This window comes from Hemicordylus capensis, chromosome 3, assembly GCF_027244095.1.
Source record: "Hemicordylus capensis ecotype Gifberg chromosome 3, rHemCap1.1.pri, whole genome shotgun sequence".
In the NCBI taxonomy this organism is placed as follows: domain Eukaryota; kingdom Metazoa; phylum Chordata; class Lepidosauria; order Squamata; family Cordylidae; genus Hemicordylus; species Hemicordylus capensis.
In genome coordinates, this window is record NC_069659.1 from 60,663,420 (window position 1) to 60,684,618 (window position 21,199).

Genomic DNA, 21,199 nt, shown 5'->3' on the forward strand with positions numbered 1-21,199 from the left:
GTCAAGGGAGCGCGTTGGTGCCCCCTTCCCCACGAGCGGTCCCTTCCGCACTGCCTGCGCCCCTCCATTGCTTTGCTGGTGCCTGGCGGCCAGTCAGTGGCCTGGCTTGGCGGCGGCGGCGGGCGCTTGTGAGGAAAAAACCTGGGGGGGCACGGTGAGGGGGCGCCATTTCAGTGCTTTCCCCGGGCGCCGTTTTCCCTAGTTACGCCTCTGGCCCTAGTGTTGGACTAGGACCAGGGAGACATGGGTTCAAATCCCCATTCACCCTTGTTTTGGGTGACTGGGCCAGTCACTGATCTCTCAGCCTAACCTACCCCACAGGGTTGTTGTGAGGAGAAACTTACACCGCTCTGGACTCCTTGGAGGAAGAACGGAATATAAATGTAACAAACAAACAAATAAATGATGCTCAAAATCTGACTGGTATTTTCTGAGCATTCCAGTGAACAGTTTATTTCAGCAGCCTGGGCCGTTCACACCTTTTTTTCTTGGCATATTGGCGCTTTTTCTCCGCCTAGCAACTATTTCCCCAAGACCCTTTTCACTGAAGAAATATCATGGCAAGTACCATACCAACTTATTTAGGGCCTTAAGGACAGATCGAAGGCTGATACTCTTATAATGGGTACTCAAAAGAAGAAGAAGAAGAATTTTAGCTCATTTTCTTACTTTGTTTCCATGCTTTCCACAAGGGCAGGAATACAGCTGTACAAAGAGCACTTCCAAAGAATTCAGCTGTTCTGTTGCTTTTTCCCTCCTTAGTGTGTGGTGGCCGTTACATCTCTTGGAATGGGACTGTAATTTCTCCTTATTACCCGAGTTACTATCCACCCAATATTGACTGTCACTGGATTATCAGGGTATGTACTCAGAAGTAGCACTGAACAAGAGTGATCCTTTTAAAATTTATTTTTAAAACCAAAGCAAACAATTTCTTCTACACACCATGAAATCATAAGAAGCATTTCTTTAGTGTTCAAGTTATTTGCTGATATAAATGTGAGAATCATTTGTATGATGTGCAGAAATATACCATGCATCAGCCCCACATGAACTAGAGGTGTGGGAAGGGCTGACTCGGCTTGGGTGCCCGCAGCTAAACCAGTCTGGCACGCACACTGGCCATGTGCATGCTGATGCCCTGCAAAGCCTGCAGGGGAAAGCACCGCAGCTGCTCATGGCCTTTCCTTGAGGGAGCGCTGCATCTGGAAAAGCAGCGGGGCAGCAGCAGAGCAGGAAAGGACCTGCTTACCTGTTCCTTACAGGAACTGCTCCCTGCATCAGCCATTCATGCACATGCCTAATGCAAACTGGGAGTCTTGCACAGATAAGTGGCTTATACATTTTTTAAGTGGATACATACTCTTTGAACAAGTGCCAGGCCATGCATGCACTTAACAGTGCCGAAGGGTGTAAAAAGAAAGTAAGAAGATGCGCATGATCAGGCTACAAAGTACAGTTGCTGCAGTGTGGCACCTTGGCACATGTGTAGACTTTCATTGGCCAAAAAATGTGACAGTGCAAACCAGCGACATCATCCATTTCCAGCCAGCCATACACAGTAGTGTCCCGTCTTCATCCATGATTGGTGATGTCTATTGGTACATACATAACCCCATCCTAAGCTCAGTTTCCTTTGAATATGGAGAGTGCTTTTACCTCACCAGTGAAGGTATGCATGACGGAATATCTGGGGTATAATGCAGTGACTCAGTCGGGAGGTGGAAAGTACTGTATATGTGTAAGACAGAACCAGTGGGCTGTTCTTTCCCTGACAGTCACAGGGTGAATGAGTGTGACTGCGTGGTGATGCAGACTGCACTGCAAGGTATTGAGGCTATTTACAGGCACGGTGGAAACCGGGCAAAGGGAGCCCAGCTCGGTTCCTACCATGCGTGTGAACTGGCGGGAGCACTGCAGCTCCTGCTAGCAAGCCCACTTAATTCCCCCTATCCTTAAACAAGGTTAGTGGAGTGAACACTCTGTCAACCCCCATTGTTTTGATCGTGTGCCACTGCAGCGCAGCTTCACGCCACAGCAACTCATGAGGAGACCCCCGACCGGAAGGCTGCAACAAGCCTCCCAGTATCAGCCCCCCCCCCGATTGCCCTGTGCACTAGCATAGGGCATTCTGGGGCTTCCGGGGGCCAGGTGCCCCCCAATCCCCGCCAACCCAACCGACTCCATGACAAACGGCTCTACAATCGTGTGGGTGGCCGATCCAGCCACCCAGGGCGAGCTGCCTGTTCATCTTCAGGGAGAGTGGGTCAAGCCCACTCTCCCCGTAGAACCCTCTTAGGCTCTCCACACTGCTCATGTGGAGAGCCTTAATGTGTTTCTAGTGAATCCATTCCTTGATCCAGGCCAGGTTCTAGATGAGTTATAGTTTTAGTTCCGTCCTAGACTGGAGGTGGGCCAGACAAACAGCAAGCAGCAGGAGAATACAAAGCAGTCTGCACTTGCCTTTCTGTAATCAAAACTTCTTTTATAAAACTATTAATATTCTTAATTGTACTTTTGGGAGGAGAATGGGCCTTTAAAAATCTGGAGCTGGCTCAGCTTTGCTTCATTAAAAACAACCCATTAAAAACCTGGCTGTTGCCAACTAATTTAGATCATCTAGTCAATTATTCAGTGAAATGTGCAGTGAATCCCACAGCTCTGTAGGATTCACTGTATTGCTCTGTAGGATCACTGTATAGCATATATGCAGTCAAACTGCACTGTGATGCTGATGCATATTGCACAATGCCTGTTGTGAACTGAAGCACAGCCAGTGTTGATCCCAACCTGTACATTTGCATGGCAGGCACTGTCTCAGTTTACATTAATAGGAACATAGGAAGCTGCCTTACACCATATTTACCCAAATAGAAGGAGACTATGAATGTAAACCCATGCCTTAAACAATGGAGGTTAAATATAGGTTGTACCTGTATTTGCCCCCACCAAATGAGCACTTTGAATCTCATTTGCCCTGCCCCCAATATTTAATAGGTAAGAACTAGGGTAAAACCTGTCTTAGATTTGGGTAAATATGGCACTAATACATACCAGTGGTCCATCTAGCTTAGTACACTGATTGGCAGAAACTCTTCAGGGTTTCAGAGAGGGGCCTTTCCTAACCTTATCTGGAGCTGCTAGGGATTGAACCTGTGCCATTCTGCATTAAAAGCATGTCCTTTACCACTGAGCTCCTGCCATTCCTGAAATGGTAGTTTCGTGTGTATGGGTATCAAAAACCAATTTCATAAACCGAGTGTTGGGGAAATAATAGCTGAGACAACTGAAATCAATTTGGAAGGGAAGTTGCCTCCCCTTAAGGCAATTAAGACCAATACGATAATTTTGAAAAGACAGAAATCACAATGTATTTCTTTTCCATGCTTTTATTATATTTTTAAAAGGACTTTTTTTAAACCTTAGGCACCACTACCTGGATATAGACTGCTATTAAAAATTCTTGTGATACAAGTTCAGGAGCCATCTCCAGGATCCAATAAATGTGATAAAGATTGGCTAGAAATTGATGGAGTTAGGTGAGCTCTAACTTGAAACTGTTTGTAGAATGAAAGGGCCAATTCAGATTGCCCAACTGACCTGGGAACATCTCCACTCCCAGTGTGCTGTTTCTTAACTGTGGGACCCTTAATCCCTCTAAATATGCCACATATACAGGTTGGGTATCCCGAATCTGGACATCCAAAATCCAGAATGCTCCAAAATCTGGAAACCACCATGGCGTGCACCCTCAGCACCGACAAAACATTATTTTCACATGAAATCTGGATTTCATCTCCACCTAAACTGCCATGTTTGAGTCTAGCGTGATCAGCAACATTATTGTGTTGAAAATTTTCTCGCAATTATCCATTACATTTACAGCTACCTGTAGTTATCGTAAATTCAATGCTTATTTGTTTTTATACTTAAAATAAAACCTAAAAAAAATAAAATACAGTGTACAGTAACCTTTTGTGTTTAGACTTGGATCCCATGCCCAAGATATCTCATTACAGTATGCAAATATTCCAAAATCCGGAAAAGTCCAAAATCCGGAACATTTCTGGTCCCAAGCAGTTTGAATAAGGGGTACTCAACCTGTACTACTTTAAAGTACTATTTAGAGTGTGTGTAGAGAGGCAGTATGAATGAATTGTGCCCCTTGCGATTAAGAAATGGCATGTTATGAGGGAGATGTGTGATTCACAGTGTACTTATTCCTTTATCTATGGCCAGTCAGGCAAAGTGTCATTTCAAAATAACCTAATGAAACTTTTCTGACTTAGCAACAGCCACCTTCTGCTTAGCCATATTGTAAACATATTTTCAAACTCCTCCTACTTGTAATAGTGGCTTGCCATACAGCAGGGGGAGGGATACTTTCCCCCTCCAAGTCAAAAGTCTGACTGGGGACACAGTCAGTTAGGCAGTAAATCAGGGATTCACAATGACTTTTGGCCATTGTGGTTTGGGATGATGGTGTGATAGTACAGCATCATTTGGGTACCCAAGTTTGAGATCCCCTGCAGGGAGTATTGTGGATTAGGCTGTACTGAGATCTGACTAAGAATGGTGTGGAAAAGTGGAAAGTGGAAAGGAATGTCTGTCTGCATTATAACTGAGGATCTTGGCGGCTGTGATGGGGGTGGTGGTGGAGTGGAAGGGAAAGTATACCTTTAAATGCCGGGTAAAACCTGCTACTGATACCCAGAATCCCATGCAAGCAACCAGGCATGCCCCTTGCCCCCCGGCTCAGCTGGCTGATGTGTGTGTTGAGGGCCATTTGAAGGGACAGGGTTGCAAATATTTTCTGCTTTGTCCCCTCAGATGACTCCTTTGCAAGCACATCAGACAGCTGAGTGGTGGGGGCAGGACACACAATTGGTTGCCTATGTGGGATACCCAGTGGTGCTGGAAGTTTACCTACACGTTAAAAGTTTATTCTGCTCTGCCTGCCTTCCCTGCCCCAGCCTCTGCCAGCCGCCACTGACTGAGAGGACTGCTCAGTTCTATGGATATACTGAATGAATTTTTTAGGAAAACATATGAACTCCAGCTGAGAAGTGGAATCTGAGTTTAAGGAATACATTCATAAATAGTACTTGAATTTCAAATTGTTGACTTAGTCAAAAGAAATGTAACATCAGATATAATCTCTGAATTACAACTGTGGTAAAAGTGATAGATTCTGTAATGAGAAGGTATATCAATGACATTATAATAAATGCAACATTGAATATATTAAATATATTAATTGGTTAGTTCTATTAAAACAATGTATGATATTAGAATGATACGTGATCTATATTTTTTTCTTTTGTTTTATCCTTATTAGATATTGTAAACCTATTGCAGAAGGCAACAGGATCAAGGAATATGGCTATTCGGTTACAATCAATTTCCATTCAGATGAACTGGTCACACACAGAGGATTCTATGTTGAATTCAGAGCTTTCAGTCACATGGATCGTAAGTGGACACAGATGTATTTGATGTCAGCTGGGAAGCTGTGCTTCAAAGATCTGTTATATTAGACACATTCACACATAACGATTCCATGCAGGGTGTTACCAGTATGCTGATGACACCCAAATCTATTTCTCTATGTCAACATCAACGGGAGAAGGCATAACCTCCCTAAATGCCTGCCTGAAGGCAGTAATGGGCTGGATGAGGGATAACGAACTGAGGCTGAATCCAAATAAGACGGAGGTACTTATTGTGCGGGGTCAAAACTCAGGAAATTATCTTGATGTGCCAGTTCTAGATGGGGTCACGCTCCACCGGAAGGAACAGGCATGCAGTTTGAGGGTGCATCTGGATCCGAAGCTCTCCCTGGTGTCCCAGGTTGAGTTGGTGGCCAGAGGTGCTTTTTATCTGTACACATGCTGATAACCTCTAGGCTGGATTACAGCAATGCACTCTATGTGGGGCTGCCTTTGTACATAGTCCGGAAACTGCAGTTGGTCCAGAATGTGGCGGCTAGGTTGGTCTCTGGGACATCTAGATGACCCTAGATGACCCAGGGGAAGAGAGCTGATCTTGTGGTAGCAAGCATGACTTGTCACCTTAAGCTAAGCAGGATCCACCCTGGTTGCATACGAAAGGGAGACTAGAAGTGTGAGCACTGTAAGATATTCCCCTCAGGGGATGGAGCCACTCTGAGAAGAGCATCTAGGCTCCAAGTTCCTTCCCAGGCATCTCCAAGATAGGGCTGAGAGAGATTCCTGCCTTGGAGAAGCCGCTGCCAGACTGTGTAGACAATACTGAGCAAGATGGACCTATGGTCTGACTCAGTATATGGCAGCTTCCTATGTTCCTATGACTGTGTTGAAAGAACTACACTGGCTGCCGATACATTTCTGGGCAAAATACAAGGTGCTGGTTATCCTATATAATAAAAGGCTAAGTGAGTGGCCGTGGCTTTGGAATGTTGGGGATCTGCGTCCCTGCCTCCCTGGGCTGTTCTGGGCCTGCGCAAAGCGCAGGCCCAGAAGAGCCCAAGGGACACAGGACCTCAGACACCAGTGTCCCACAGCCACGGGCGGCCATTAGCCAGTGTGTGGCGGCGGGGGAAAGTGGCCGAGGCGGCGGCAGAGCCGCCGCCTCGGCCATGAGCTGCAGCACGGCGAGAGGAGGCCAAGACAACCAGAAGCGGCCGCCCTGAAAAAGGCGAGGGCAATGGCGGCGGGGGAAGACCGAGATGGGGGACAGGGAAGCTGGGCGAGGTGGCGGCGAAGCCGCCAATGAGGCCCCCGCCCGCTCACAGCCGTCGCCCCCGCCTGCTCACCCGCCCTCCCAGCTGCCCAAAATGAAGCTGGGCGAGGTGGCGGCGAAGCCGCCAACGAGGCCCCCGCCCGCTCACAGCCGCCGCCGCCTGCTCACCCGCCCTCCCAGCTGCCCAAAATCACCTTCCCCGCTCCCCCCCCCAAAAAGATTAAGGGCCAAAATGGCCCATGAGAAGGTCGCCGCCCCCGCCTATCGCCCTCCCAGCTGTCGAAGACCACCTTACCCGCTCCAGCCCGAGGGAAAAGAGACGAGCTCACAAGCAGAGCTCCTCTCTGTGCTAAGTCACTGCTCAAACTGCCGCTATGGACGCAAAGGACGCCTATTGCGTCCATTGCGACAGTATGGGCAGCAGCTTAACACAGAGAATAGCTCTGTTTCCGAGTTCCTCTCTTCTCCTTCGGGCTGGAGCGGGTAAGGTGGGCTCCGGCGCGGGAGGGCGATAGGCGGGGGCGGCCACCTTCTCATGGGCCATTTTGGCCGTTATTCATCCACCCCCCCCAAAAAAAGTATAAGCAAAATAAGGAAGAACAAAAACAGAGACAACAACAAAACAAAAAACAAAAAGAGAGAGGGGACAAGGGGGGAAAAAAGAGACAGAAAGAGAGAGAGACAGAAAAGACGGGATAGAAAGCTAGCGCCCGTTATCATAACGGGCTTAAAAATACTAGTTACCTATAAAGCCCTAAGCAGCATAGGCCCTGGGTATTTAAGAAATAATCTTCTTCACCATGAGCCCCCCCACATGTTAAGATCATCTGGAGAGGTTCATCTGCGGTTGCCACCAACTCATCTGGCGGCTGCTTGGGAACGGGCCTTCTCCGTTGCTGCCCCTGGTCTTTGGAATGCATTCCCTGTCGAAATAAGAGCCTCCCCATCTCTGGCAACTTTTAAAAAGGCACTGAAGACACATTTATTCATCCAGGCTTTTAATTAGATGTATAGTTTTAAATTTTTTAATACAGGGTTTTAAATGTTTTTGATGTTCTACATGATTTTAATTGGCAATTGATCGGATGTTTTAAATGATTGTAAACCACCCAAAGACACAAGTTTGGGCAGTATAGAAATATTTTAAATAAAATAAAATAATACATAAATGTGGCACTGCAGGCCCAATGGACCTACTCTTCCACTCACCCCAACCCTCACTCTCCAAGACTGCAGAGAGGAGGAGGAACTGGATGCCTGGCTTCCTTCTTGATAGAAGGACAGCGCCGGCAGCCAATAGAAACTGGCGTGAGGAAGGGGCTTTCTCCCTCAGCTCCAGTTGCAGAACAGTGAGAACTGCAGTACCATGTTCAGACGAAATGCTGGCACCTCTAAACTGGAGGCCCAGGCAGCAAAATTCACTACAAATCGAAGGTACAAATCAGAGTATGTGAAGGAAAACTGTGGCCCATTTTGTGTTATAACTTCAGTTGCCCACATTCAGACGAACAGAAATTGAAACCGGAGGCCCCTTCACCTCCGGTTTCATGTTACCTGTGAATGCGGCCATTGTATCTTAAATTATTCATGCCATTGGTTCTCTTGAATAACTGATTACAGGTTTTTTGTGTTTGTGTGGTTTAGTGTTTTTTGCTACATTGAAGTCTTTGAGTTCATTGAGGTCTTTGAGTTCATTGAGGTCTTTCACACAATTGTGTTGTACCCATGTTTGGGAGCTGTTTGTGCTCCCAATTTTTGGTTGTGTGGAAGCAAGGTAGGAGGAAAACCTGGGTAGAAAGAGTGTGGAAGCAAGGTGAGTGTGTGGAGACCTGCGTTTGAGGGGGCATACAAATATGTTAAATTATTAAAAATAAAAATAAAATTAAAATAAGGAAGGAGGATTTTTTTAAAAAAACAATATTTTTTTAAAATAAATAAAATAAAAATCTCTTTTAAATAAAAAAAGAGAAAGCATTCTTGCTCATTGGTTCAGAAAACTAAAACCTGTTGGTTTTCCAAATGGGAAGTTAGTTCTTTGAAATGACTCTGAATAACATTACCGTAACATGTTATGGAACAGCAATATCTTCAAAGTCTAAACGTGCATTGATCAGTTGGTAACATACCACAGAAGCAAGATGATCTCTATATCTCTTTACATTTGGGTACTCCAGGCTGTTGTAACAGGTAAATACTGAACTTTTTGGCTAAATTTGGAAGTTAATTTTATTAACAAAGTCACCGTGAACATGCATCGAAAGACCTGATTAGGTCTATTCAGTGAATTCCATTAGGGGTGTGCAATTCGGGTTTTCGGGTGATTCGGCTCGGACCCGAACCGAATCACCCCTGTTCTGTTTTGTGCCCGAATCTGGGTCACCCGAATCACCCTTGATTCGGTTCAGATTCGGATTTAATCCAAATCCGAATCGATTCGGGTGGGTAAAAAGGGGCCCAGGGGCAAAATTTGGGGGTGGGGTGGTAGTGCCCAACGGGTGGAGTCTACCACCCCAATTTCAGGGGGATTGGGCAAAGGGCTGATTTTTGGCAAATTTTTTAAGTTTTAGTGACTTTGGGGCAGTTCGGGGGCATAGCATGGGATCTGGGCAAAAGGAGTGGGGTGGGGTGGTAGTGCCTAATGGGTGCAGGCTACCACCCCAATTTCAGGGGGATTGGGCAAAGGGCTGATTTTTGGTAAATTTCTGAAATGTTCATGTCTTTGGGGCAGATTGGGGCAGAAAGTGGGGCCTGAGGCAGAATAGTGGGGTGGGGTGGTAGTGCCTAATGGGTGGAGGCTACCACCCCAATTTCAGGGGGATTGGACAAAGGGCTGATTTTTTGAGAATTTTTGAAGTTTTAGTGACTTTGGGGCAGTTTGGGGGCAGAAAGTGGATCTGCCCCCAAAGAGTGGGGTGGGGTGGTAGTGCCTAATGGGTGGAGGCTACCACCCCAATTTCAGGGGGATTGGGCAGAGGGATGATTTTTTGGGAATATTTGAAGTTTGGGTGTCTATGGGGCAGATTGGGGGCAGTAAGTGGATCTGCCCCAAATGAGTGGGGTGGGCTGGTTGATAGTGCCTAATGGGTGGAGACTACCCCCTGTCCCCAATTTCAGAGTGATTGGGCAGAGGGGTGAATTTTGGTGAATTTATGAGGTTTGTCTTCATAAGGTGAAGTGTGCTAAATTGATTACTTCCTCATATTATTCATAGTAATTGAGGTGTGAAAAAGTGAAAGTGGGGTCATGAGAGTTGTTTAATTGAAAAAAATCTCATTTGCTATGATAGAATGAGAATTCACACCTCAGAAAAAACTTCTGAGGTGTGAATTCTCATTCTATCATAGCAAATGAGATTTTTTTCAATTAAACAACTCTCATGACCCCACTTTCATTTTTTCACACTTACTATGAATATGAGGAAGTAATCAATTTAGCACACTTCACCTTATGAAGACAAACCTCATAAATTCACCAAAATTCACCCCTCTGCCCAATCACTCTGAAATTGGGGACGGGTGGTAGCCTCCACCCATTAGGCACTATCTACCAGCCCACCCCACTCATTTGGGGCAGATCCACTTTCTGCCCCCAATCTGCCCCAAAGACACCCAAACTTCAAATATTCCCAAAAAATCAGCCCTCTGCCCAATCCCCCTGAAATTGGGGTGGTAGCCTCCACCCATTAGGCACTACCACCCCACCCCACTCTTTTGGGGCAGATCCACTTTCTGCCCCCAAACTGCCCCAAAGTCACTATAACTTCAAAAAATCGCCAAATATCAACCATGAACCGAATCACCCGAATTTTTTGGGTCCGAAATTCGGGTGATTTGGCTCGTGCCCAAAAAATATCGGGGGACATCAGGGGTGATTTGGTTCGGCCCCGAATCACCCGAAATTGTTCGTTTCGGGCACAGATCGTTCTGTGCCCGAAATTTTTTGCACATCCCTAAATTCCATACTATAATCTCATCCAAACAAAAAGTGAATTAAGTTTTCATTGCTTAGCAGAGGAAATGAGAAATGGAAGTCATTCACATAATCAAAAACTGTGTTCTACCCGGGTTTGGGAGCTGTGTGTGCTCCCAATTTTCAGTTGTGTGGAAGCAAGGTAGGAGGAAACCCTGGGTAGGTTTTTCTCCTACCTTGCTTCCACACAATCACTTCTAAACAATCGCTTACACACAACTAAAAATTGGGAGCACACATAGCTGAGTGTGGGGCACTGGGAGATTCCTGCAGGAGACCAGAGCTCGAGGCACCCGTCTCTGTGTGCACCCAGGCTAGAAGCAGTCCGAGCTCGCACATTATCAGGGATCCAGGTTTAATGGCATGCTGGTGCCCTCAACCCTGACTAAAAGCCTTAAATGTGTTAATCTTTTAATTGGTTGTTTTTATTGTCTTGTAAACTGCCCAGAGAACTTGCGTTTTGGGCGGATAAGCAAGCAAGCAAGCAAGCAAGCCATGTAGGGAGGCCACCATGTAGCGCATTGTTAGCTTCATAGCTTTGTTCAGGCATCATGCTCTTCAAGGAGAGCCAGAGGCGTATTTAGGGAAAATAGTGCCTAGGGCAAGCATTGAAATTGCTCCCCCTGTCCAAACATCTGACACCCATCTTTCAGGTAACTTTACCATAATATCAGTGGAAAAATACAAGTCTGAAGGTCACATACAAGTCACATATCTGAATATGTGTACAGTGACTTATATTATATATATATATATATATATATATATATATATATATATATATATATATATAAAAATTACCTGTAGCCCCTTTGGGGGGCTTCCTAAAGGCTGGGGGGTCTGCAAAGTCCCCCCCCCCCCCGCTGGCCTCTAGGGCCTCACAGGGACCATTTAAGCATGTGCAGTAGCCATTTTTTTTTTAAAAAAAAATTTTCAAAAAATTGCAGCTGAAAACAAAATGGCCACTACAAATGCTCAAATGGCCTCTGTGAGGCCTAGTATGGCCTAGGGCCTCACAGAGGCCATTTGAGCATGCGTGGTGGCCATTTTGTTTTCAGCAGCCTTAAAAAAAATTTTTTTTTAAAGAAATGGCGCCCCCCTTCAAGTGGCGCCCAGGGCACATGCCCTGCCTGCCCCACACTAGCTACGCCCCTGAAGAGAGCAAATGCATGAGGGGTACAGCAGGATCATATCCAATGACCATGCTTCCTTCTGCCAGTGAACCAGCACCAGCTAGCCATGTTGCTGGGTGATCCAAACAAACATTCAACGTTTGTATATAGAGGCAAACACCGAGGAGAGAGAGAGAGTGTATGTGATACCTTCCATGATTATAAACTTTGGAATGCCCAAGACCTTCAATCACAATTTGTGTGCTTGCCTCTGAAAACAAATGCTGAATGCAAGCAGACATGCAAGATGCATGGTTCATTGTCAGGATGTATGTGTGTGGTTAGCAGGTGTGAATCTGCTGCATCCTTCATACCTTTGCTATTTCTGAGGGAATAACGCTTGAATAGGGCTCATGATGTTGCCTAATCCAGTAGCCACAGGCACTCCAAACACAATGAGCAACCAGGCATTCAGAAAGTAGGAATGTGCGAATTGATTTGGATACAAAACAATTTGTACCTGAATCTAGCTGATTTGGATGATTTGTAGACAGAACAAATGACCGTTGTGCTCAGATTCGGGTACAAATCACCCAGATTCGGACCAGAAATTTTTTAAAGATTCAGACCTCCATTTTGTGGCCAAAGTGGGTTGAGTGGTAGTGCCCAGTGGGTGGAAGCTACCACCCAAAATTCAAAGAAATAGGGCAAAGGGGTGATTTTTTTTAAAAAAAGTTTTCACATCTTCAAGCTTTTCCCCATAGGGAATAAGGGGATTTCAGCAACCCCTTAACTCCATGTGACAGGCACCAGGGTGGCCCAGAGTGGGTTGTGGTGTAGTGCACATGGGGTGCAAACCACCCCCAAAACCACAAGCCCATGTGGTACTGGGTTCTCTGGTCATTCATCATTTTGCACCAAAGATGATGAATGAACATCTTTGTTCATTATCTTTGGTGCAAGATGAATGACCAGAGAATCACCTCATGTGCACTACACCACAACCACTCTGGGCCACCCTGGTGCCCCCCAAGTGGAGTTATGGGGCTGCTGCAATCCCCATTATTCTCTATGCTCAAAAGCGTAAAGACGCACAAACTTCATCTTTTTTTAAAAAAAAAATCACCCTTTTGACCAATTTCTTTGAAATTTGGGTGGTAGCTTCCACCCATTGGGCACTACCACCCACCACACTCTTTTGCCCCCGGAACACCCCCTCCTTTCCCCCCCAAATCAATTCAGATTCAGATTGATTCGGATTCAAATCGAACCTGGGGTGATTCAGTGGGAGGGCAGATTTGGACCCAAAACAAATTGAGGGTGATTTGATTCAGGTACAAATTGAATTAAAAAAACCCAATGCATGTACATCCCTACCTGAAAGAGACTACCTTTCAAAATGACTCAGTGGGCAAGAGAGCAACAATGGACACCTTTAGGCACAAACTCCAGGGCCCCTTGCAGACAGGGTTTGAATTTCCTCACAGTACAGTTGGGTAAAACATATAATTGCACTGGCTGTAAGGGGTTTAGGAACAGTCCTATTCTACCTTGCAGTGCTTATACATTCATAAATCATCTTTCTGGATTTCTTTGTTACTCAGTGCTATGGGGACTGTGGTAGTCTGAAACCTCTTATTTTTTTTAGCTTGTCCTAGGCAATTTAAGTGTTCTGACAAAACATGCATTCCATTGAACAATAAGTGTGATGGGTGGAAAGACTGCACAGATGGAAGCGACGAGGTAGACTGTGGTAAGTTAATGATCATGATTGAATGATGTTATTTCTCAGGAATGCATTTGTGGGGAAGGCCATCTGATGTTTAAAATATAAAACATCTTTGCAAGACATTCAACCCTTCAGCAGAGCATGTAACTATTCAGTCATTAAAAATAAAGTAGCTTGTAACCGTTAGTTCTGTCATGCAAGAAATTAAACTTGGTTTCATATAAAGGCATCTTCCATAACCAAATAAGTAAACATGATGCCAGGTAAATAAATACTTATGATCTATTAATGAAGATGCTGTGAAGGAAAAAGTCTTGCTAAATGTTATTTATTATTTATTATTTTATTTACTGCATGTATATCCCACTCTTCTTTCAAGGAGCCCAGAGCAGTATACATGGTTTATGTTTATCCTCTCAACAACCCTGTGAGGTAGGTTAGGCTGAGAGATATGTGACTGGCCCAGACTTACCCAGTGAATTCCATGGCTGAATAGAGATTTGAACTCCATTCTCCCTAGTCCTAGTCTAACGCTCTAACCACTAGTCACTACACCACACTGGCTAAAATATGTGGAACTGTTGGAGGCCTATCTCCTTTACAGATCTATGCAGATTTGATAGACATTTCTATAATAATCCAGGGGTGAGAGTGGGTGGGATTAAAGTTTTGTTGCAAAGAGTTTGTGGGTCCATTATAACAACAACTATAATTTCATTCAGAAACCATGACATTTAAAATGATATTAAAAACTCAAAAAATATATGCTTGTTGTGTAGATATGCTTTCTGGAAATATCTACTGTTCAGGAGAGACTTGACCATGAAGTTGTTTTCTAGGCTGCAATCCAGCAGAGCCTAATTGTGGCAACAGGAAGTGTAAGCACAGTTCCAGGCCTTGCAGAGGAGGTGACAGCTGTGAGGACAATAGTGAGGAAGAGGACAGTTGCTGTAAGCATGATGTACATTTTGGACTTGACATGGGGATGAAGGAGATGCAGGACTGCTCAAGGCTTCTGGGGTTATTTTCGTGCTTGCATTATTGATACAAAACTTTCTGGATGTTATTTGTTGTTTATCTGGTTACACAACATATTTAAGTAGCACTAGAGCCATCATATCACTGGTAAAGTCCTGATTTGCAGTTTAGTCTCTTAGTCCTTGCACAACATCAGCTCCAAGATCAAAAGAAAATTCATGTGAAAACTCTTTCGCAAGCCTGTAATGTTGCACAACTCTTTGTAATGTCAACTGTCAAATGGCATGTGGGATCAAGACTTTTGATCACAGGGTATGATTCCACATTTTTATGCTGCTTCTCCAGTGGCAAAATAAAGCTTTCAGTACCTTTTCCCCAGTTAAGTTAATATTACATGTGTTTAGTTATATACAATATTGCTGAGATAGGAATTGACACCATTAAATGCATTAACTTTTATAACATGCATTGTATAACATTATGCTGCTATGAGATAGCACTATTCAGTGCATTAATGTTTTTCTCATTTGTCACCATGTCCTTTCAGCATATAAAAGTTGTTCACAGCACACATACAAATGTCTAAATGGAAAGTGCCCGATAAAGCCAAATCCAGAGTGTGATGGAATTAGAGATTGTGCAGATGGATCAGATGAAATGAACTGCGGTATGTAATTAATGAATGACTTACTGTAATGAACAGAAGTGTCTATGTGCCTTTCTGCAGCTATTTCTGGGCTGCTTGGGATGCTCAGATGGGCGCATGGCACTTTTATGTCAAAGCCTTCCTCCAGTAACTTTAGTGCTGGGGTCAGCTCTGCCCAGACAATGGGGCTGTGTTTCCATCACAGACTTCTAGACAGAGGGTGATGGGCTACATCCTTATGGATAGCTCAGAGATGACAGACTGGGGCTAACTCCAAAGCCATCCATAGATAAATATTAGGGACATACCGCTCCATTATGGCATGGAGTTTGGGAGGAAGCAGCAACTATCTTTGCCCAGTTCCTCACTGTGCTTTCTGCTCTCCTGCTGGCCACCCCTACAGCTCCACTCTTCATTCATTCATTCATTCATTCATTCGATTTCTATACCGCCCTTCTAAAAATGCTCTGGGTGGTTTACACAGATTGATTGATTGATTGTTACATTTATATACTGCCTTTCATTAAAATAATCCCAAGGTGGTTTACAGCAAAATTTAAAAATAAGATGGTAAAAAAAGACACAATTAAAATATTAAGTGAAAAATATTAAATAAATCTGAGAAACAACAAACAAATAAGATGGATCCCTGTCCCCAAAGGGCTCACAATCTAAAAAGAAACCTAAGATAGACACCAGCAGCAGTCACTGGAGTCACTGTGCTGGGGGTGGATAGGGCCAGTTACTCTCCCCCTGCTAAATAAAGAGAATCACCACATTAAAAGGTGCCTCTTTGCCAAGTTAGCTTCCTCTTCTATTTCCCTGCTCCCTGACTCTACCATTTATACGGAGATTCTCAGCGTGTGTGGTGGCCTTACACAGACCATAGAGCAGGGCTGTCTAACTGTGGCCCTCCAGCTGTTGTTGGCCTACAACTCCCATCATCACCAGGCACAGTGGCCAGTAGTCAGGGATGATGGGAGTTGTAGGCCAAAAGCAGCCAGAGGGCTGCAGTTGGACATCCCTTCCATAGTGGCTTAGTGCCTAGCAAGGACTAGTATATACAATCTTTAAAAGAAAATAAAGCAAAGGAAAAGTTCTTTTTCCAGTGACACAATTTATTCCCAGTTTAATTTGATATAAATATTCCAAGTGATCTTTGATTGCTCCATGCTATGTTGTGGGCAAAAGAGCTGTGATGAACACATGTAACTGGTAGTTATGAGAAAACTCTATTCAGCTTATTGAAAGGGGTACTGATAGTGTGCTGATGGTACCTCTCCATCACTGGAGTGTATGCGGCAGCCAACATGTACTTCATGATGCAGATCAGGCTTTGAGTTAGGGCTCAACATTATATCTATTCAATATAGAGTCTGAGCTGGCACAATTAGCATCCTGATCATGGAACTTCTAATTTCCAAGTAAGGTGTTTAGGATCAGGATACTAATTTTTTTGTTATTTACTTGGAATTAGAAATCCCATGGATTTTGGTGGTTTGTATTTTCAAGTCAGGGTGTTGAGAGGATTGACTTAATACAACTTGAAGTGTCACCCATTCTGTGAAAATAGCATTCATAAGTATTGGAATGCTTGTACCTGCTCAATCTCCTCTCTATCTAGCTCTCAGAGATGTTCATGAGGACTTCTGTGGAAGGCAGTTCCCTTAGTGTTTTGGTAATTAGGTTGCAAACCTTCATTTTTACACCAAAAGTCTGAAGGAGACACCGCAAGTTAATCTGTGCTAATGACAACAGTGCTGTATCAGCTGCATACAGTAGAGCTGAGATGTTCTTGATGCCTTTCTTTTTTTTTTTTTTTTTGGCCAGGGGCAGGCAGAGGACTCATAGTGTGTTTTGTTCATGCTTATTAGCCAAGTGATTTCTCTGTGTGCTATTTTTTCATTAGCATGTGGAAAGAGCCAGATAAAGAAAACGAGAATTGTTGGTGGGGAAGATGCAAGATCTGGAAAATGGCCTTGGCAAGCAAGCTTGCACCTGGGAACATATGGGCATGTATGTGGTGCATCTATTATTTCAAATAGGTGGCTGGTATCTGCTGCCCACTGCTTTCAGGACTCTGATTCTATAAGGTATGCATACTGCAATGTAGAACGTATATAAATTGTAAGGAAAATGTGTTGTTTGAACTAGATGCTGAGTCTAGTTTATGGCCCAACATGCACAATGTAGACTTTTTAAATTAATGTATTCATTTTTATTATGAAACTGAATGACTCACAGAATCTTGTGCATATTTATTTGGAAAGATGTCACACTAAGTTCAATGAGACTTACTTCCAGCTAAGAGTACATAGGATTGTACCTCGAGAGTAAATACTTTGCAAAAAGTGTTGCTTGCCTTTTTAACCTCAGTAGTTTAATTAAGACTGTATCTGAATGACAGATATACCAAGTATGTGTGTGAAATCATGGCAAACCTCATGCCCTTGGATATATCAATCTGTAGTTTAGTTTCTACCATATTTTTGAAAAACGAAATGCAAATAAGCTCTTACATGCAACTGAAATAGGCAGATTAGCTGCAGTTTTGCTGGTCATAATATATTTTTAAAGTCACTGTAGTAAGTTCTATTGATAAAGAAACTGGCTATGCCTTTTACTGTGCAGAAATTAGTGATGTTGCCAGAATTCTCATTTCTTGGCTTAAATACAGGTCGTATTCATTTTCGTATTAAACATATGAATCTTAATGAGTAGGTCACCAAAAATATGATACAAGCATTATGAACTGGGGCTCTTTATTTTGGATTTTAATCTGAACCTGAAAATAAATCTGTCATCTCTTCCCCTTTCCTCCCATACTCCTCCAACCCTCTTCCCTTCTCACTCTCCCACTGGTTTAGGGAAGGCTTGTTGCTATGGCTTTTATATACTTTAGGTGCAATCCACCAGAGCCAGGATGAAAGATAGGCTGGTGAGCCAGCTGGTGCAGTGGTTAGAGTGCTGGACTAGGACTGGGGAGACCCGAGTTCAAATCCCCATTCAGCCATGAGACTAGCTGGGTGACTCTAGGCCAGTCACTTCTCTCTCAGCCTAACCTACTTCACAGAGTTGTTGTGAGGAGGAACTTAAGTATGTAGTTCACTGCTCTGGGCTCCTTGGATGAAGAGCAGGATATAAATGTGAAATAATAATAATAATAATAATAATAATAATAATAATAATAATAATAATAATAATAATAGCAGAAAATCAGTGGACCTGTAAAAAAAGAAAGTAGTACATCACCTAAGTGGAAGATTAGATTAGAAAATAAAATCGCCAGGCTTAGATCAGATGCTAGTAAACTGAAAGATATGAAAGACAAGAAGCTGAAGAATGAAAACACCAAACAGTATCTGATCCAAAAATACCACCTAGATTCAAGGAAAATTAGAGAAGTCCTGGAAATAATAAAGCAGCAAATAACAGCAGCATCAAAGAAGATTAGCAGATACGAAGCCAGAATTACACAACACAGGCAGAATCTCCAATTCCAGTTGAATCAGAGACGTTTCTATCAAAGCATAGAAGGAGAAACTGCAAGAAACCTAGAAACACCAAATAAAGAAGAAACAGTGCAATTCTGGGGGAAATTATGGGACAATCCAATAGATTATGATAAAAAAGCAGGCTGGATGAAAGAGGTCAAAAAATGTAACCAACAAATGCAAGATCTAATAATAACACCAGAATTAATAAGTGAAAGAACAAAGAAAATTAAAAATTGGCCTGCACCAGGCGATGATGAACTGCATGGCTTTTGGCTTAAACACCTAACAAGCCTTCATAAACAACTATCAAAACAGTTCAATCACATTTTGCAAGGAGGTGATATTGAACAATGGGTAACAACTGGGAAAACTCATGTCATCATGAAAGACCCAGCAAAAGGTGCAGTTCCAAGTAATTATAGACCGATAACCTGTCTGCCAACCATGTTCAAATTATTAACTGGAATAATAGCAGATGAAGTGATGCAACACTTATTAACTAACGAACAGCTTCCAGTTGAACAGAAAGGAAATTGTCCGAACACCAGAGGCACAAAAGACCAGCTGCTGATTGACAAAATGATTTTAGAAAACTGCAAGAGAAGAAAAACAAATCTAAGTGTTGCATGGATTGACTACAAGAAAGCCTTCGACTCATTGCCTCACACATGGATACTAAAAGGTTTAGAAACAACTGGTGTCAGCAAAAACATTCAGATATTTATAAAAAAAAAGCAATGAGCATGTGGAGTACACAGTTAACAATCAATGGCGAGACACTTGGACAGGTTAGCATTAGAAGAGGTATTTTCCAAGGGGACTCACTATCCCCTCTGTTGTTTGTAATCGCCATGACTCCACTTTCACAAATATTAAACAAAACAGGCTTGGATACCAAATATCTAAAACATCAAGTAAAATCCACCATCTGCTGTACATGGACGATCCGAAGTTGTATAGAAAGTTCCAGTCAGAAATCGAATCACTGCTAAACACTGTCCGTATATTCACTAGCAATATAGCAATGGAGTTTGGACTAGACAAGTGTGCTGCATTAATAATGAACAGAGGGAAAATAAGAAAAACAGAAGGAATAGAACTGCCCAATGGAAGCAACATCAAGAACCTGGAAGAGAAAGAACCTTACAAATACTTGGGCATTCTCCAGGCTGATAAATAACATAGGACATGCTGAAGTTAAAAGAAAAATTGGAAGTGAATACATCAGGAGAGTTAGAAAAATCCTCAAGTCCAAACTCAATGGCGGGAACACCATACATGCCATAAACACCTGGGCTATACCTGTTATCAGATACACTGCAGGAATAATAGACTGGACCCAGGCAGAGCTAGAGACACTAGATCATAAGACCAGGAAAATAATGGCCATCAATCATGCTCTGCACCCCCGCAGTAATGTTGATAGGCTATACCTCCCTCACAGCTCAGGTGGAAGAGGAATGCTGCAAGTCCATCAAACAGCAGAGGAGGAGAAAAGAGGCCTTGAAGAATATATAAAGGACAGTGAAGAAGATGCACTTAAAATAGCCAGTAATGAGAAACTATTCAACACCAATGAAACAAAGCAGGCATACAAGAAAGAACAAGTCAAGAACCGAGCAGAAAAATGGAAAAATAAGCCACTGCATGGTCAATATTTGCACAATATAAGTGGAAAATCAGACATCACCAAGACCTGGCAATGGCTTAAGAATGGCAACTTGAAGAAAGAAACAGAGGGTTTAATACTGGCTGCACAAGACCAGGCACTAAGAACAAATGCAATAAGAGCAAAAGTTGAAAAGTCAACAACAAACAGCAAGTGCCGCCTTTGTAAAGAAGCAGATGAAACCATGGACCACCTAATCAACTGTTGTAAAAAGATTGCACAGACTGACTACAAACAAAGGCATGACAAGGTAGCAGGGATGATACACTGGAACATCTGCAAAAAATACAAGCTACCTGTAGCCAAAAATTGGTGGGACCATACAATTGAAAAAGTTGTAGAAAATGAAGATGCAAAAATATTATGGGACTTCTGACTACAAACAGACAAACATCTGCCACACAATACACCAGATATAACTGTAGTCGAGAAGAAAGAAGAAGAAGAAGTTAAAATAATCGACATAGCAATACCAGGGGATAGCAGAATAGAAGAAAAAGAAATAGAGAAAACCACAAAATACAAAGATCTACAAATTGAAATTGAAAGGCTGTGGCAGAAAAAGACCAAAATAATCCCAGTGGTCATTGGCACCCTAGGTGCAATTCCAAAACAGCTTGAAGAACACCTCAACACCATAGGGGCCACAGAAATCACCATCAGCCAATTACAAAAAGCAACTTTACTGGGAACAGCCTATATTCTGCGACGATATCTATAATAATAACAGCAATGACATTGACAATAAAATTCAGCCATCCCAGGTCCTTGGGAAGGACTCGATATCTGGATAAAACAAACCAGTCAATAACACCTGTCTGACTGTGTAAACAAGAAATAATAGGACAACAAGGCATCTCCCTAGGTCACAGCACTGAT

General features: G+C 43.2%; 1 protein-coding gene across 5 annotated transcripts in view; it reads left to right on the top strand.

The window, feature by feature from the left end:
• Positions 1-21,199, top strand: part of LOC128348790 (suppressor of tumorigenicity 14 protein-like) — a 44,426-nt gene that overhangs the window by 15,347 nt on the left and 7,880 nt on the right. For all 5 annotated transcript variants that reach the window (XR_008318332.1, XM_053304435.1, XM_053304436.1 and 2 more), the window contains 7 exons: positions 763-860; positions 3,427-3,539; positions 5,339-5,472; positions 13,450-13,554; positions 14,370-14,480; positions 15,056-15,175; positions 17,064-17,247. Coding sequence is in view for 4 of the 5 variants with exons in the window: in XM_053304435.1 (XP_053160410.1) it covers positions 763-860; positions 3,427-3,539; positions 5,339-5,472; positions 13,450-13,554; positions 14,370-14,480; positions 15,056-15,175; positions 17,064-17,247 (865 nt within the window). In the remaining variant the exon portion in view is untranslated. The remainder of the gene's footprint in view (positions 1-762; positions 861-3,426; positions 3,540-5,338; positions 5,473-13,449; positions 13,555-14,369; positions 14,481-15,055; positions 15,176-17,063; positions 17,248-21,199) is intronic.